A 20000-nucleotide genomic window follows, 5' to 3' on the forward strand; every position below is an offset into this window, starting at 1 on the left:
AAGAAAGAAAAAAAGAAAGAAAGAAAGAAAGAAGGAAAGAAAAAAAGAAATAAAGAAAGAAAGTAAGTAATGAAGAAAGAAAGAAGGAAAGAAAAAAGAAATAAAGAAAGAAAGAAAGAAAGGAAGAAAGGAAGGAAGGAAGGAAGGAAGGAAGGAAAGAAAGAAAGAAAGAAAGAAAGAAAGAAAGAAAGAAAGAAAGAAAGAAAGAAAGAAAGAAAGAAAGAAAGAAAGAAAGAAAGAAAGAAAGAAAGAAAGAAGGACAGAAGGAAAGAAAAAGCATTTTGAGTATGAAGTGTGGCCGGGGCTGGAAAACAATGTTTTAATGAATCGCACGTCACTATAGGAGGAGGTGTGAATTAATTTATCTAAACTGCGACATGGTCATCTTGCGGAAATATTACCAATGATCCATCAGGTAATGTTTTCCTCTCTCTCTCTCTGTTGGTAAAGCGCTGTCAACAAATATTTTCCTTCATATCCCATAATGCACAGCACATCGGTCTATGGCAGCTGGATTACTCCAAAAGGTGCAGTACTTTTTTGAGGTTGGGTCTGTTTCAGTTCAAATCATATTCTTACTACAAACGAACCACTACAAATTTTGATTTTTTAATTTGTTTCAATGATAACCTATGAACAAAAGGTCAGCTACTGTGCTGTTAAAAAAACATCATACACACTTAGAAATCCAAGAGAAAACAAGTCCACATCATGACAAAGCAAATTGGAAATAAAAAAAAATGATGATAATGACCTCTTCGGGCTCTGGAAGTTTTTAAATAAGCAACATACAGTATATACTAGGCCTATATTTATTAAACACTATTCATAAGGTTATTCAGTTATTCCCTATGACCAATACATTTGTGTTGGAAACATCATAATGAGGTGAAAGCAATGTAAATGATTCATTAGATGAACTCTGCTGCCTCGTTAACATGGAGAATAATAGATTGAATTCTGGTCACTCTGTCTTTTTCCAGCATCTTTCTCTCTCACACACACACATACACATGCATACACGCACAATGCATCCATATTCATGTATGCGTGTACAGAGCTCACATTTAAGAATACACATGCTCATTTGCTCTAATTAATCAAAGAATCATTTAATTAATTGTATAGATTTGATCAAATCAAACAAAATGTGTGCTATATACTGTATGGTATAACATATGCTGTATTTGAACAGAACAACGGAATGAATCTATTGGAAACCTGCTTCCTAAAGCAGGTCGCACACCAGAAGCGCCGCTCGACGGCGTGCCGCGCAGCGCCATGCATTTAAGAATTTTAAACATAGGTTTCTATCAGGATACACACACCGGAGCCGCAAGTCAACTGCTGTCTGCTGCGCCCGGCCACGGCTCAGAGCACAGTTCATTTTTCAGCCGCGCCACAGAGCGCCATCTGACTAGTTTCATGTTAAGTATCATTCGAATGTGCGCGTCTGGTGTGTGATCCTTTAAACTGTCATGTGCGCGCCGTGTCGCGGTGCCGAGCGGCGCTTCTGGTGTGCGACCTGCTTAAGGTCAATTCTGAACAGTAAAGAATCAACTCTCCAGCGAATCAAACCTTAAAGGGATAGTTCACAGACAGACAAACTCCCCTTTACAGGATGTGTTTTCAAACCCCATGAATTATACTGTATTCAGACTACAACATATCTGGCAACATTTCGTTTTGGTGTTTAAGAGATAGTTCACCATACAATGAAAATCCTACAATTTACTCCCTTATTACTTGTTTCAAACCTTTATCAGGGTTTCTGCAGAAATCATAAGATCAAATTTTAGGACCTTTTTAAGACCATACGCTTATTTCATGCGGCCGCCATTTTAAAGAACCAAAGCGAGGCTGCGGTGGGAAGAAACCCGCAAGTGTAGGACCAGCACTGTAAACACTGCAGCAACATGCTGTGGACAACAAACCTCCAGCTGTTGCCGAGATTTCAAAATGCAGAAATGGTGTAAACATCACTTTAATATCATTCAGTAAGTTTAATTTAAACATTTAAAAGTAAATTAGGCATCAATTAGGCACAATCTCTGTAAGAGTAATATGCTCAAGTGTCCTCCAAGGCTTCAGTTCATGGCACCAGTTAAACACAACCCAAGCTCATTCTGAAAACGTAGTCCCGCGGACGTTTCTGGAGACAGCGGAATACGTCCCGGGGGCTACGTACGGCTGCATTAATTTTTTTCAAGCGAACGCTGCGTGGCGGTGTGACGCTGTTCCCTTTCGCGCTTGCCTTACCTCCTTGTGGAGGGCTTTCCCGCTGCAACCCGTTTGTCCACTCAGCTCACCGTGTACGTCGGCAGGCTCGATATGCAGAGTGGAGTCGACCACGGCGACCGGTTTTGAGTCCGGGGAAGAGTGGTTCCATCAATCAGGTAAGGCAAAAACAGAATCCCAAAAATTAAGTGAACGAGTTTCGTGACAGGGTAAGAACGCGGTGAAATCCGAAAACGCGGTAGAAAACAAAAAATAAAATAAAAAATAAATAAATAAAAAAATTAATCGGGGCTTTTAATTTTTTTTTGGACGGCTTTTGTAAACTGTTGCTCGGGTTTAGGGAAGTGGGCGGGCGGGCGGGTCGATCGGTAAAATTGGTTGTGTTCAGGGAAGGAGGAGGGTGGCCGATTGGCCGGTCGCGCAGTCAATCATCCGGTCAGTCGGACAGCTGCCTCCGGTGGGTTCACGCGAGAACAGCGCGGGCGCGAACCGCACTCACGAGAGGCATCTGAGGTGCGAAAAAGCACACAACAGCGGCCTCTTGTGGATTCGCAAAAACAAAAACTGCAGCCGTACGTAACCGCCAGGACGTATTCCGCGGTCTCCAGAAACGTCCGCATGTCAGTACATTTTGGGATAAGGTATTCCAAACTATTTCAGAATTATGTGAGATGTTCATTCCCAAATAGTCTACCCTAATATCTGTTTATTGAATGATGATTATGATCTAAACCTAAACACTTCACAACGCAGGATATTTCATACTGCACTAACTGCAGCCAAGAAGGTTATATTTAAAATATGGCATGAACCCTCATTCCCAGCAGATAAAAAGTGGCTTATTGAACTAAAAAGTATAGAACTGTTGGAACGTTTCACTGCAAGAATTAACAGAGCTAAACCCCATAATCAAAGCATGGTCTGATTTTATTGAGAAAATGTCTTATATAATAACTAATTAATTCTCACCCCAGAGCTTTTCTTTCTCTGTGTATTGTTATTTATTTATTATTTTATTGTCTTTATTTTACTGTTATTATTATTATTTGTATTTTCTTTATGTATTTTCATGTAATGCAAACCCTGTCTAGTATATAGTTGTTGCTAGCTATGTATGCTGGCTTTGTTCTGCAATAAATAAATAATCATAAAAAAGAAAAGAAAAAAAAGACCTGTGCAAAAATAACTAGGACCTAGAACAGCGAATTTAAGACTTTTTAGGACCCTGCGGAAACCCTGTTTTATAAAGTACTCATAAATAAAAAACACACAAAAGGAGATATTTTGTAGAAAGCTGAAAACCTGGCTTTCACAGCATCTGCTTTTCTTAAAATGGAAGTCAAGGGTTTTCAGCTTTCTTCAGAACGTCTTTTATGTTCATCAGAAGAAAGAAACTCATAAATGTTTGAAACCACTTGAGGGTACGCAAATAGTAAGCGATTTGTCATTTTTTTGGGGTGAACTATCCCTTTAAGTGAGCAACAATGGCATCAGGACAGAAGAATCAGTCAGTTTGTCTCATGTAGAGTCTGTCAGTAATACATAACAATCAATGCAGCCTCTGGGACGTCCTGACAGAAACACTAGCTTGTTTTTTTGTTTGACTACCATAACAGACACAAACATCACATCGTCTGAACCCAGCATTTCTTCCTACTTTGGAACACAAACTACAGACATTTTCCTCCTCTCGTTTTTCTTAATCTTTCCATACAATGAAAAGGAAAAAAAGACATTCTTTGTTGGATCTGTGGTTTTGTGAATGGCTATTAACATTAAAGAAAACCTTTCAATGCACAAAAGGTTCTAAGGAATGGAATAAAGATGCATTAGATTATAAAAAGGCTTGTCATCCTCAAAAAAAAAACTAACAAAAATACACTAAAAAGTTATTTTAGAATTTGAAAATAAATAGTTCCTCTGTGGCATCACTGAAAAGAAAACCCCCATATTTTGGCACCTTCATTTAGTAAAGTGATGTCAAGCTCCAAAATACAGCTCTAAAGCAGTGGTCCCCAAGCTTTTTATCAACGCGGACCAGTCAACGATTGTCAATTTTACAACGGACCGGTGTGGGCCGGGGGAGAGTGTGAGGGGGGGGTTGTCTTTACGTGAACACAGCTGCTGCGCTCGTGCATCCAGGTTAATCATGAACAACTCAGTGCATAGACCCTATCGCAGTCTGATTATGTTTCATTCAAGGTTTATATGCATCAAATACATAACATCTGTGCCAAACATTTCAATTGACGAACCTACCCTGCTGAAATATCCAGCTTAAACCAGCCTAGGCTGGTTGGCTGGTTTTAGCTGGTCAACCAGGCTGGTTTTAGAGGGGTTTTGGCCATTTCCAGGCTGGTTTCCAGCCATTTCCAGCCTGGTCTTAGCTGGTCAGGCTGGAAAATGACCAGCTAAATCCAGCTAAAACCAGCTTGACCAGCCTGGTTTAAGCTGGACATAGCTGGTTTTGGCTGGGCTCCCAGCCTGGCTAGGCTGGTCAAGCTGGTTTTAGCTGGTCATCTCCCAGCCTGACCAGCTAAGACCAGGCTGGAAATGGCTGGAAACCAGCCTGGAAATAGCCAAAACCCCTCTAAAACCAGCCTGGTCGACCAGCTAAAACCAGCCAACCAGCCTAGGCTGGTTTAAGCTGGATTTTTCAGCAGGGATTAACAATAATACAACCGTGCAGCCGAATTAAATGTATGCATTGGCATGTTATAGCCCTAATGAGTATGATTATGTGAAACTCCATATAGATACATATTGCAATGATTTCGGGTTCTTACTTAGCGATGCACAAAAACATATATGCACAATCCTTAAATGCTCTGCTGATTTGGACTCTATAATACCGGTTCTATAACTTTAAACTATCAACAACCACCGCTGAGCTATATTCCAGCGATCATTCTTCCCGCTCCATGGTGGATTTTGGCATAGTCCATTTCACGTGAGATGGCGGGGGTGAGTGGAAGAAACCAAGCCGCGGGGGGAATGTTTTCTACAGAAATAATTTATGATTTCTTATGTGGCCCGGTACCAAATGTTCCGGTGGTTGGGGACCACTGCTCTAAAATATGCTTCTGGAGTCATACAAGAGCTCTGTGTGATAAAACAAATCCATTGAAACTCTTATTTATTTGATTACCTTGTCAAATCCTATTTAAGTCAATGGAGGAAAAGGAGTAAGGGTACATTTACATGACAACAAAGTGCTAAAAGCTGAAAAAAAGTCTAGGAGATGATGATTTCATCAAAAAACTAAACTAAAATAAAAAAACATGGTGTGTTCCAATCATAAGTCACCCTCAGAATGGCACTTTGGAATAAAAACAATCATGGCTGCCATATTGAAGTGTCGTTCCAAACCAAAGTGCTCAAAAATGGCCACTTTGCAGGGCTGTTTGAAATGAAAGATTTTGAAAAGCACAATTGATGGACACTTCAGTCTTGGAGGGTGAATATTTACTAGGATTAGGGCATAGGGATGAGCCTTTAAAGATGGAACACAGTGAGAGTCCTCTAGTCCAGGGGTTCTTAAACTTTTCAGCCCGGGACCCCCAAAATAACAATGCCAATGACTCGCGACCCCCACTATTTTCATAAGTGGTTATAATCATACAAACGTTGCACACAACACTCACACAAACCAATCAGCCTATATAAACACAAGTATATTGACAACACAAAAAAGTGCAACAGTCCCATATCATTTATATTATTATTACTTTATATTAACTCATCTAATTAGACTGGTGGGCACAATATTTAAGTTACATCCCAAGTCTTTTCTTGGTTTAAATTTGGAGACTGCCACTTACACATCATCCTCCATGTTTAGTGTCCTGTATGTATTTTAAATGTACGCGAGTTCTGTAACGGTGTCAGAAAGTTTAGCTAGTGCTGTAAAATCTGGTGCACTGACGCTATTGCTTTGTCATTAATCTAATGTAAAAATCCTAAGAGTTGCAATCAATGTAAAAAAAAAAAATAATAATAATAAAAAAACAAAGGCTGATGGCTTTTTTTTTTGGATATTTAATTTTTATGTAGCTATTTTTTATCTTCTGTAGGTTATGGATTAACAATGGTAATCATAAAAGTTTATTCAAATTTATTAGATTTTTGTGAATCACCAAGCAACCCCCTCTCATTGTCCCGCGACCCCCCAGGGGGTCCCGACCCCTACTTTGAGAACCACTGCTCTAGTCTACCATTGTTGTTTTGGTTGTCAAGTAATAGCACATGGATAAAAGTTGTAATCTCTATTTTTTATGGTTTACATGGTGGTATTGTTTGAAAAAACCTAGACTTAAAAACCCTTTTCAAAAAGTTACCATTTCCAAGTCCCCAAAATGCTATTTTTATGGACAGAGCACGTAAAAAGTTTTCCACTTTTAGTTCAAAACTGTCATGTAAGTGCCCCGATATTCACTCTCTCACACAAAGCTAGCATACACCTTTGAAAGTCATCTCATGTGGTGCTTATTATTTGTCATTTTCTCGACTTTGACATCAAATCTATTCCTTAAGCATTGACTTTTTATGACAATCAATGACTGGTGGGTAATGAAGACCTCGAACTATCGTTATTTAGGTATACATACAAATAATAAACAGCCCTATGAAGATTGGTGGAGATTTTTGTCATCGTCCTGCAGTTTTTCTATGACAACATCAGTCTGTTTGACCCTCTGACTGTTGTAAACGACTCCAGAACCATCTGGACCATGTGCGGCATGTGCTTCATTCGCTTGTGTCACACGTGAGGAGAATGTGAAGAATGTATCAGCTATAAGACAAAAATATACTCCAATAATAATAATAATAATAATAATAATAATAATAGTAATAAAACGAAACCCCAATGGAACTAAACTAAAATCAAGCCATTCAACTTTAAAAACAAAGAGAGAAAAAAATGCATCGTTTGTGCTTTAACGACTTAATCTAAAACGACAGTTTCTTTTTTTTTTTTTCGTTTTTAAGTCTCTTTAAAAAATAAAAGACATGCATATGTTATTCAGCAATCAGGACTTGCTCCGTTCCAACATTTGCTCTCAGGGAGAGATCGCAGCATAGATATGCCATTCATGCCTGATAGTTTACATACATCGTGACGCGGTTTGAAATTACGAAAGAAATATGTTGCGTATTACGTCAGAAATACGTCTTCTTGGCAGATCAGTTCAAATCCGTTGGGTTTCCCGATGAAGGATTCCTCTGGAAGGGTCTCAATATAAAAATAGACTGAACAGACCCCTGGTATTGGTTTTTCCATTCAGTTGTATTGTTTCTTCTTCAGTGTGTCCAGCGATAAACAGGACAGACTGGAAATATGGCTCTTCGAACAGACAACAAAGAAGTCTAAGATTCATTCCAGTGAGAGATTGCTTGGATAGTATTTCTGTTTGTATTAATTAAACGATTTTTACTTAGTATAATATATCCACATGCTTAATCTTGTGTACGGCCCTTTTGATAATCCAAAAAAAAGTACATTTTCAATATCCAGTTTCGTCTGCCGTGATATAATTGGAATTGCTTGGAACAACAGTTGACGTAATCCTTAAGATATCATTGTTGTAGAAAAAAAAAAAAGGGTACAAACATCCAAGCTTGTTAGGCTCCCTTGGCCTCCATGGTGTCTTTGGATAAGTAAACCACCCAGTACACCATGTTAAACGCCCCGAAGGACACTGGGAATAAAATGCGTGCATATTCGTCGATCTTGCTGGCTCCTCCAGTGGCAGGGGCGGCAGGCTGAGGTTGAGCCTTTGCTTCTTTCTTTTTGATATTCTCTAATTTAGGCCCGAGGAGGTGGTGAAGAGGGGCGGAGCCTGCGGGGGTCGTCCCGGGCGATGGTTTGTCAGGAACTGTGGGTGTAGAGGGTGGAGCCGGAGGCGTGGTCTTTGAGGCAGAGGAGGAGGAAGCGGCTGCATTCGATTGGCTGGCGGAACTGGGGCTAAGACGCGATTGGCTGGAGAAACTGCTGGTACCTTCTGAGGTGGAAGATGATTGGCTGGTCAGAGTTGGTTTGGACGAGGATGCGCCGCTTTTGCTTGGGGCTTCGGTTCTTTGGGTTTTCTTGGACTCTGCTTGAGGCTGAATGTTGGAGTTGACACGTTTCCGCAGGTTGCCGTTGGTGTCCGAGTTTTGCTGTTGGGTAGAAGAGAAAAAAAAAACATTAATGTAGTGCACAAAAGCAAATCAAAGATCACTATTACTGTCAGCATAATGCATCTAAAGTTGCAATGGGCGGCACAGTGGCTCAGTGGTTAGCTTCACAGCAAGAAGGTTGCCTGTTCGAATCTCGGCTGGACCGTATGGCATTTCTGTTGGCAATTCCGGGTGCTCTGGTTTCCCCCACAGTCCAAAGACATGCAGTGTAGATGAATTGGATGAACCTATTTGGCTGTAGTGTATGATATATGTGTGTGTATGAGTGTGTATGGGTGTTTCCCAGTACTGTGTTGCGGCTGGAAGGACATCACCTGTGTAAAACATATGCTGGAATAGTTGGTGGTTTATTCCGCTGTGTGGACCTCCGAAATACAGACATCCCAAGTTGGGAAAAGTCATTTCCGGCAGGGGGACATAGATAATTTGACGGAAATTGGGGGCAGGGAGGGAAGGTGGTCTTACGGAACGTATCTGAAGAGTGGGGCTTGGGGGGTTTGAGGTGCGCAACGTATTTGAAGAGAGAGAGGGGTGGTAGGGGGGTTTCCAGGAGATTATCATTTGTTTTTGGGCATCCAGGAGTCTCTATGCATATGCATATACTTTCGGGAGACTTGGGATGTCTGGAAATAGAGACTAAGCCAAAGCAAAGTTGAAGTTCCAATAAAAATAATTAGTTACCTAATGCCGATTTAAGACTGCATGATTTTAGCCACGATTTTGACTTGCCTACAGGTTTTGAGAAATTTCTGACAATACCTGAAATCACAGATAAATCGGTGCTTGTTCACGTGACAATCACATAGTGTAAACTATCAAAGATACGAATCGCCAATGAGTTGCCGATGCCTGTCAGATATTTGGCGTGCTAAACATCTGAAGCTGTCGGCGATTCAAATCCTGCCTTGTGAAATGAGTTATGACTAATAATAATATCAGAGATCAACTACAGCCAATGAGAGAGCAGCATTCACTAGCGTGGTTACCTGCAGGCCAGCGGGAGGCTGAGGGAGAAGTCAAAAGCGCTCATTTTCAGATTATTTGGACCCAAGAAATGGAAGAAAAAAAAAAATTAAAACTGCTTTTATTCTAGCCGAAATAAAACAAAAAAGACTTTCTCCAAAATAAATAACATTATAGGACATACTGTGAAAAATTCCTTGCTCTGTTAAACATTATTTAGAAAAGATTTGAAAAAGAATAAAAGGAGGCCTAATCATTTTGAATGTTCTTTCTTTTAACTACTCTCTAAATGCTCTTCATGTTAGAATGTATGTCCATGAGCTGAAACAAGGCTCCCTGTGATTAAATGTCCCATTAGTGTGCACAAAAGTTATAGGGACACTTTCCAAACCAAACATAACAAACCGAACCGAGACCGTGACCCCTAAAACTGAACCGTGAGAAGTCTGTTTTGTTGCACCCCTAGTTATCTACAAGTATACTGCATGTATTACAAAATATCAGAGAAAATATGATAAACAGTTCCCTTTGTTGGACTCCAGCAACTCTGGATGAAGGAAAAAAAATTGGCTACTTTTAATTTCTCTTGGGTGCGTTTTGAGTTCTGGGATATTTTCTAGGATCTGGCAACCCAGTTTACAGTACATTTTGAACTTGAAGTGATTGATGACAGCAGCTTTAAAAGATAATAAATAATAACAGCTTTAATAACAAAATAAGTTAATAATAACTTATAATAATAACAAAATAAATCTACTAAAACATAATGTAACATGAATTTCAGTTCAAAATAATAGTTTCACAACATTCTCTGACAGAGCGCATTCACAAACATTTCACCGCAGCCCAAACAACGAAGCCTTTCTTTTGCATGAATAAAATATCTGTTGATGGCCTTTAAATGAGCCGTGAGTTTGCGAGCGGAGAGCGTCATGCTGTGAGCACGTGTCTGAACAGACGTCACCATCGCTGAGCTTTTCAGATCAGATGGAGTGCTGTCTGTGGGAGTGTGTGTGTGTGTGTGTGTGTGGAGGAGGAGGAGCTTTTCTAGAAACAGCTTTTTACACATAAACAACAAGGACAAGAGGACAAGTCTATCATGTATTCGTCAAAGTAGAGCATCACCAGTCAACTTTGACCTTGATGAGCATTTTTAGGTCCCCATGTGGAAAACAACTCATAAATCACAGCAGATGAAGCATTTTGAAAATGTCAGCATGCAGATCATCTCTTTCGAGGGTTGGTTTAGGTGTAGGGCAGAGTAAAACCAGTACATTTATGGGAAGTCCCCATAAAGATAGCTGTACAAGTGTGTGTATAAGTAATAATGGTTTATGAGGACACAAATTTGTATTATGACATTAGCTATGATTCCATCTAAAAATGCGAAAGAACTTTATGCTTAAAACTGGGTTATCGCATAAAAGACGTGCAAATTAAGCAGTGTTTCCATCCAACAAGTCAAAGCGAACAAAATCGTCACTTCCTGATTAACTGGCGCCGAATATAAACAGTAAAAGCTGAAACTGCTGCAGTAGGAGAAGCTGCGTCAATCTTTACTTCATCTAATAAATGACTTGCGCCTCAGAAGGCAATCCTGACACTGAACACGTGGTGGCGTTTGAAGGTGCCAGATGCGGAGCACAGACGCTCTTGATTCTGCAGGTCATTAATAATTTAACAACACTGATACTGAAACAGTAAAGCATTTTAGAATGGCCAAAACAAAATTACAGATGTTTTACGGTGTGTTCAGTCTGACGGTTTGTCCATTCAAACACATTTTAATCATCAAATGCTCTTATAACAAAATCACATGACTTTTTTAAATACGCATGCTGGAGTTTTATGCGGTAAAAGTGTTTCCATCGCAGTTTATGCGCATCTTTTCTTTTCGAATAAAAAGTTTATCCTACTCAGTTATGTGCATACATTTTTTATGTGCATTTTCTAAATTTATGCGCATCTTGGCGTTTCAATCAACCAGTTTTTTTTATGCGCACATGCAAAATGCACATAAAAATAGGCGGAAGGAGTCATAGCTATTGATTTGACTTGGGTATAAATGTTAATGTGGTTTATGAGGACTTTCCATGTGTCCTCATAATTCAAAACACTTTAAAAATGCTTTTGATATTTAAAAAAAAATGCCATTAGGGGTGGGGTAAGGCCATATAATGTTTGTGTGTGTGTGTGTGTGTGCGTTGGGAAAAGATTACTCATGATTAATTGCATCCAAAATAAAATTGTGTTTTGACATAATATATATGCAAGCAGTGTGTATATATAGTTCACTGTAGTCTAATACATGTATGGACCCCTTAATATGGACCAAAATCCCTAAGGAATATTTCGTATTTCGCCGGTATATATATATATATATATATATATATATATATATATATATATATATATATATATATATAGTATAAAATACATAAAGACTATAAAGACTCCGCATAAACCACCATAATGTGTGAATGCGTGCATGAGTGTTTATGAATGATATCATTGAGGGAGATTGTAAAGGGATTGTGAGTTCCTGTTTTTGAGTGTATTTTGATGAGTTTTCCATCCCAGTAATGATAACTGAAACACATTAGCTGAAACTCTCTGTCTTCTGTAATTACACCAATATGGAAAACATTAACAAACATTTTCTCTGGATTTATGATATACAGTACAGCTATGCGTGTTTGAGTAAAACAAATATGACATTATATGACAATATTTCTTTATGAAATTACAAAAAAGCTGGCATGTTTTCAAAGCCTTATAGAATTCTTATACATAGAAATATATGCAAATTACACACGGGCCCCCTGGTTTCCTCCCACCGTCCAAAAACATGCAATTTAAGTTAATTGACTAATCCAGATCAGCACCATAGACATGCTAGTAAGCAGTTATCTCTTAAGAGCAATCACTATCTGTTTATTACAGGGGGAGAGTTCTCGAGATCTACCCAAGCTCAAACTCCCCTCTCGCCTTGCAAACAGGAGGGAGCCCTGGGCTCGAGAAACTTATAAGCTCTGAGCTCTCTTCTCGGGACAGCATGCCAAACAAGCTTTATAATCAATCATAAGCTAAATGTAAACTCGGAGAGATTTGTGAGGAGTACTATATATATATATATATATATATATATATATATATATATATATATATATATATATATATATATATATATATATATATATATATATACTGAGCACTGTATACCAGGATCCACACAATTCCTTCATGTTGTCCCAACCATACCTGCAAACCCTCTCGTTTTTTTCTGGGATTCTCCTATATTTTGCAATCGTTATCATCCCGTATAGGTTTCCCATATTTTTTTATCTTTCTATGAAGATAACTACAGAGCTGGACTCTTTCCTGACTTTTTCCAAACTAGAGGTGTGAAAACACTCTGCTGAAACAGGCTGGTTTCGTGGCCCTTTAATAACTGTGATGGTTGGGTTAAGGGTTGGGGTAGGTGTAGATGGGGGGAATCCCTTATTTTCACATCCCAATGTTGACAGGTATGGTCACAACACAAATAAATTTAATTTGCCTAATTGTTTTTACAAGTTTAAATGGATTGAACATAACAATTAAGCCGTACCAAAAACAGCGAAGAATTGTGTTGATTTAGCTTATTTTAAATAAGTAGTTAATATATATCCACACATTCTGCTGTCCTACTATACGTATTTAAATTAAGCAATGTGAAGGGTCAGTTTACATCTATTTTTGTCCCTTAAAAGCAAACTTTAGCCTATTCTGTACCTTTATAAATGCTAAATTACCTCTAACCTATTATTGTCATAAACTTTGCATGTTTGGAGCTAATTTGCACTGGTTTTATGCACAAAAACCTTCCACTCTCATGGGTGCTTTCATGGGCTTGTGCTCTCATACTAATTTGCCCTGTTTAGTAAATGTGGCATAATCAGCCCATAAAACATCAACAGAAAAGACAGAGCTGAACATTTGTGTTTGCATATGAATATAAATCGCACAAAATCAGTAATATAAAGATGATAGTTGTGTTTGATTGCACATTGAGTGTCCTTTTATACATTAGATTAACATGTAAGCTGATTTATAAGTGATATGAGATCTTCTTTGTCTCTCTGGACCTGGTGGCCCCGTTTCAACCGGATATTTTTCACCGTTTCCTCTGAGGAACGAACAGTTGGCAAAGTGTAATTGGTGTCTCGTGGTGTGTGGAAAATATGTTAGCGCAAGCTGTGAGGAGAGATATAAAGGATCTGTCAATAGAGAGAGAGCTCTCTGTGACAAATATTTAACTGAAATAACATCAAATATTTAGTGGCACACTATAATTAATTAAATAAAATGCATTGAAACATCTTACAATAATCAGAAAACATGAGTTTTAAATTGCAATTGTTGAATTGAAATTGAAATTTACAGTCGTTAATTAAATACTGTAAGTTACACAACATTATATGGATAAATAAATAATGTTCTTTGTATTGTTTTGCCACACAAATATTTGAAATATCTTTGAAATCATGATACATTAACTTTAACAGGATAAATATGTAATATATATATACACATTTATATGTTTTGAAATATGATGAAATGAATGAATGAACTAATGAATAGTTTTCTTACCCTATTGACAGATATTTATTTATTTTATTAGTTTAGACACAAACCAACTTCATTTTGACCAACATTTTGACGTTATTTCACTTATGTTTGTTTGTGTGTATGTGCAAATATATATATACAGTTCTGTCTCATTCTCGAATCTAATTGGCTGATAGCCGTGCAATATTCTGCAATAACAGCACTCTTACAGCCTCTTTGCTTTTGTGTATTACTCCGCCCACATAGAGTGACAGCAGACCAAGAAACTCACTACAGTTTGAGGAATATTGCAGCTGTTGGACAACATAATGTACTTTTGAGGCTTTCAGGCGAGAATGTAGATTAGACGCAACTATGCAGTTTATTTATAAGGATGGTGCCTATTTTAAATATTTATAATTTCGATCGGCGGACATCAGCCCTTTATACTAAGCAGAGCAAAGAAGGTTTTGCCACAAGATGGCAACAAAGACCACATAATAAGCCCTTAAGCCCCATTCACACGGGGCGTCAGCATCAAAGCTTCCCATTCACTTTGAATGGGTGACGTCAGGCGTTGCCGAACAGCAGTGTGGATCCATCAGCGCAGCTTCAGAGTCGTTGCTCGCTGCAGAAGTTGGACTAGCTCAACTTTTTAAGCGGCAACGAAAGCGTCAGCCAATCAGATCGCTGTATGCAAATACACCAGCTAGACAGTGGCCTATTGCTGACTGAATTTCATTGGCTGACGCTTCTATGACGATCGTTTCAGCCCCAACTACAGACATGCCTTCAGTTAAGCGTTGACGCTGAAGCCCTGTGTGAATGGGGCGTTAGGAGAGAAAAACTCAGTGGCTGCATCTGAAATCGCATACTTCCATACTACACAGTTTGCTATAATCAGTATGTGAGCCGAGTAGTATGTCCGAATTCATAGATTTCAAAAGTCAGTATGCGAGAAGTACACGGATGACTTACTACTTCCAGTGAGATTCTGAAGAGCGCATCCCATAAACACTGCGCTATCCCATGATGCCTGGGAGAGAATTCATGAATGTTCTTCATGAAAATGGTGGATGTAGTACATCCGAATTCCATTCATACTTCTTACATTAATACTGTAGAACTTACTTTTCTAAAGGCCGAGTAGTACGCTTAAATTCAAATGCAGTACATACTAAGTAGTAAGTGGTTTCGGACGCAGCCAGTGTTTTCTTTTTGTATTTCAAACTACAAAAGCTGATAAAATCATTATAAAACAGGTGACATTTCAAATCGATTTCTCTCTTTTGTATATTGTAGTGCTGTATTTTTGCCATAGTAATCTAGTAGTGTCTGCTTTGCTTTGGCTTTTCCTGCTTTAATTATTGTGATTTCCCGATTGCAAGTACTGCAAAATCTCTGTGGACTGATTCAGCCTTATAATCTTACAATGTGAGCAAAATCACCTGTTCTGTCATCACTTTAGACATTATGCTAGAGAATCTTTTAAATACCAAGTGACGTGTTTTTAAGCAAATGGTTTCTGCTGTTCTGACCATCAGCTGCAGATGTGAATGAATGGCTAAAGAAAGTAGTTCCTCATACAAAAGGATTTTTGAGACTCTCCGTGTTTGATTTTCTTTTTTATATACATGATTATGTCATCGAATTGTTGTATAAATGCAATATCACACTCGTAGCAATGCGATATGGCTGTATTTTGTCACTGGTGGAACACTAAGGCAACACACGCCTCCCACCAGTGCCGATATACAGCCACATCACACTGATATTATATTAAATAATCCTTGAAATCAAGATACATTTACTTTAGAAGAAAGATAATTTAATGAATACATTAATATTTTTGTAAATAAATGATTTTTTTTTACAGTTTTTTAACAGATTAAATGTACATTTTCTTATTTTAACAATTATTACTTAACTTATTGTTACTAGTTATTTTTAACTTAATTTTTTTTTTTTTTTGAAGTTTAGGTCATTCAAAATTTTAGTCTTGATTTATGATTTGTTTACATATTTGTACGAGAAAAAAAAACTTAAAAAACAAAAAAAAAACAAACAAAAAAAACAGGCTGCATCTGAAACCGTCTGCTTAGTACGTACTGCATTTGAATTTAAACGTACTACTCGGCCGTTAGAAAAGTACGTTCTATACAGTATGAATGTGAAAAGTATGAATGGAATTCGGACGTACTACATCCGCCATTTTGACATAGTCACGTGACGTACCTGCGTAATTTGCGTAGCTTTACTCCCATTCATGAATTCGCTCACGGGGCATCATGGGATATCGCAGCATGCATGGGATGCACACTGCAGAATCTCGCCGGAAGTAGTTAGTCATCCGGGTACTTCTCGCATACTGTTTTTCGAATTCTATGAATTCGGACATACTACTTGGCTCATATACTGATTTTAGCATACTATGCAGTATGGAAGTATGCGGTTTCGGACGCAGCCACAGTTCCCAGAGCCTCACGGAATATCAAAGTGTCCGCAGGTTGAACAGATGAAATCTTAACAGATGTTGTAATCGGAAACAAGGATTGAGAAGGATTGAGTCCATAAAGCTGAGTTTACATCATATCCCAGATCATTTGTATCTTCTGCCTGCTTTCTCGCTCTCAGCTCTCTGTCTGTCCAGCAAAATAACATTTTCTCTTCCGTTTTTTTTCCCGGAACAGGGAAACCTATTAAAGGCAGCTCATTAATCCGTGGCTGTTCTCCGGTCAGCAAGCACACACAGGCTTAAATTGCTCCATATTGGGATTTTCTCTTAATGTCCTTTAATGGGTTCAGATCAAGCATATAAAAACACAAGAGGGAATTCACTGGGAATGAATTGCGCTTGTTGATGGTGCCATTTATTTGCAAGCTGCAAGACCAGTAAGGGGGCATTCGCATAGAACACATTTATCTATTCCAGTGGGGTACCTTTCCACTGTTTTTCTAAGCTAAAATTTGGACAAAAAAAAAAATAAATAAAAATAAAATAAAATAAATATATATATATATATATATATATATATATATGTATGACCCTTACGTTTGCATCTCTCATCATTTGCAGCACCTCACGCTGCATTTTAAAGAAGCTAAAACAACACTTAATGCAATGCAATTTAGGTCAATTAAACATTTACACTCATCACTCAACAATGTCAGCTCCAAAGCAGTGGACCAATCAGAATAAAGGTTATTGCACACTGAATTCGAAATTTTCATCCATAATTTTAACACGTAAAACAAATTTAATTTGACCTTATGTTATATCAATTGGATTGACACACTGTCTGCGACACTTCCATTTGTCATAACTGTGAATGCTAGACACCGAAGATAATGGTGTTACACGATTGGCTGAGTGACCTCCTGGAATCCACATTAGCTGTTATTTAGTTTTCTCCAAAAGCAAATAATACACAACTTTTCATCTCCAGTATGTACACTCACCAGCCACTTTATTGGGTACACCTGTCCAACAGCTTGTTAGCGCAAATTTTTAATCAGCCAATCACATGGCAGCAACCGGTCAAAACGATCTGCTGCAGTTAAAATCGAGCATCAGAATGGGGAAGAAAGGGGATTTAAGTGACTTTGAACGTGGCATGGTTGTTGGTGCCAGACAGGCTGGTCTGAGTATTTCAGAAACTGTTGATGAACTGGGATTTTCACACACAACAATCTGTAGGGTTTACAGAGAATAGTCTAAAAAAGAGACAATATCCATTGTAGCAACAGTTCTGTGGGCGCAAATGCCTTGTTGACGCCAGAGAATAACCCCTTGTTACAACTGAGGTCTGCAGAAGAGCATCTCTGAATGCACAACACGTCCAACCTTGAGGCAGATGGGCTACAGCAGCAGAAGACCACACTGGGTGCCACTCCTGTCAGCTAAGAACAGAAATCTGAGGCTACAATTGGCACAGACCCACCAAAATTGGACAATAGAAGATTGGAAAAATGTTGCCTGATCTAATGGGTCACGATAACATTCAGATGGTAGGGTCAGAATTTGGCATCAACAACATAAAAGCATGGATCCATCCTGCCTTGTATCAATGGTTTAGGCTTGTGGTGGTGGTGCTATGGTGTGGGGGATATTTTATTGGCACACTTTGGGCCAATTAGTACCAATTGAGCATCGTGTCAATGCCACAACCTACCTAAAGTATAATTGCTGACCATGTCCATCCCTTTATGACCACAGTGAACCCATCTTCTGATGAATACTTCTAGCAGGATAACACGCCGTGTCATAATGCGCGAATAATCTCAGACTGATTTCTTGAACATGACAATGAGTTCACTGTACTCAATTGGCCTCGACAGTCACTTGATCTCAATCCAATAGAGCAGCTTTGGGATGTGGTGGAATGGGAGATTCACATCATAGATAAGCAGCCAAGAAATCTGCAGCACATGCATGATGCTATCATCTCAATATGGACCAAAATCTCTGAGGAATATTTCCAGTACCTTGTTAAATCTATGCCATGAAAGATTAAGGCAGTTCTGAAAGCAAAAGGGGGTCTGACCCGGTACTAGTAAGGTGTACCTAATAAAGTGGCCGGTGAGTGTATAGTATTGTAGTTATGAGAAAAGCTCTGCTACCTGTGCGTTGAACAGTTTCGTCACACTAATTCTAGCAAATCGGAATTAAAAATCTCAACATAGCATGGAATGAGATGCAGAGGCGTAAAGTACTTGATTACTGTACTTCAGCATTGTTTTTGTGGATTTGTACATTACTTGAGTACAATTAAATAATTTTAACGAAAAAATAAGCAAACAAAAAAAACTTTAATCTTTTTACACATTTATTTACCATCAAAAAGTAGTTGTTTTTGGAGATCACTTTATTCTATTTTCTTTTGCTAATAGCAAAAGAATTAAATAGTGTTTATGCACAGTTTTATTTAAATGTGAGTAGTTGAAAAAAATAAATAAATCAGTGATTAGTGATCAGTGAATCATTTAAATAATATTTTCCAGTTCCCTGTTTTATATGTATTTTTAAAATCAATTCAAGAGTTCACACTTAGCTGATGATTTATAAAAGCTTGTTTGGCATGCTGTCCCGGGAGAGAGCCCCGAGCTCAAGGGCTTCTCGAGCCCGGGGCTTCCTCCCGTTGGCAGAGGGAGAGGGGAGCCTGAGCTCGGTGGATCTCAGAACTCCCCTGCTGCGGTAGCTAACGGAACACGAGGGGTTAGATAAAAGCTTGATTGTTATGTATGCTGAATGTCTTTGGATGGTGGGAGGAAACCGGAGAACCCGGGGAAAACCCACGCGGACACGGGGAGAACATACAAACTCCTCACAGAAACACCCACTGGTCCTGTGGAACCAGGGCTGGCAGTGTTCTTGCTGTGGGGCTCACAGTGCTAACCACTGGACCACCGTGCCGCCCAATCAGAGGTAAAGGAGGAGAAAAGGGGAGGAGAGGGGTTTCTTCCAAACGAAGATGAAGTGAACTGAAAACTGTGACTATTTATAGTAGCTTAGGGCTCGTATGATTGAAAGATATTGATTAGCAAATGCAAGACCGGCCGTGATAAATCATAAGTACGTGATCCTCCCGAAATTAGTTTATGAATAAACTTCACTTAAATGCAGTATTGATGAGCATACAGTTGAAATCAGTAGCCCCCCTGAATTATTAGAACCCCTGTTTATTTTTTTCCCCAATTTCTGTTCAACAGAGAGTAGATTACTTCAACACATTTCTAAACATTATAGTTTTAATAACTCATCTCTAATAACTGATTTGTTTTATCTTTGCTATGATGAAGGTAATTAATATTTTACTAGACATTTTTCAAGACACTTCTATACAGCTTAAAGTGACTTTTAAAGGCTTAACTGGTTTAATTAGGGTAACTAGGCAGGTTAGGGTAATTAGGCAAGTTATTGTATAATGATGGTTTGTTCTGTAGACTATCGAAAAAAAAAAGTTAGATTAAAGGGGCTAATAATTTTGTCCTTAAAATGGTGTTTAAAAAATTAAAAACTGCTTTTATTC

General features: G+C 38.5%; 2 protein-coding genes across 2 annotated transcripts in view; both read right to left on the reverse strand.

Moving 5' to 3' along the window:
* Positions 1-19378, reverse strand: part of guf1 (GTP binding elongation factor GUF1) — a 365170-nt gene extending 345792 nt beyond the window's left edge. Inside the window, exon 1 of the mRNA XM_087281107.1 lies at positions 19359-19378. The gene's annotated coding sequence lies outside the window, so the exon portion shown is untranslated. The remainder of the gene's footprint in view (positions 1-19358) is intronic.
* gabra4 (gamma-aminobutyric acid type A receptor subunit alpha4) overlaps positions 7205-20000 on the reverse strand; it is a 75916-nt gene continuing 63120 nt past the window's right edge. The window contains 1 exon segment of the mRNA NM_001017822.1: positions 7205-8397. Within this exon segment, the coding sequence (NP_001017822.1) occupies positions 7861-8397 (537 nt within the window). The 3' untranslated portion in view covers positions 7205-7860.

This window comes from Danio rerio, chromosome 14 (genome assembly GCF_052040795.2).
Source record: "Danio rerio strain M-AB ecotype USA chromosome 14, GRCz13ab, whole genome shotgun sequence".
NCBI classification, from domain to species: domain Eukaryota; kingdom Metazoa; phylum Chordata; class Actinopteri; order Cypriniformes; family Danionidae; genus Danio; species Danio rerio.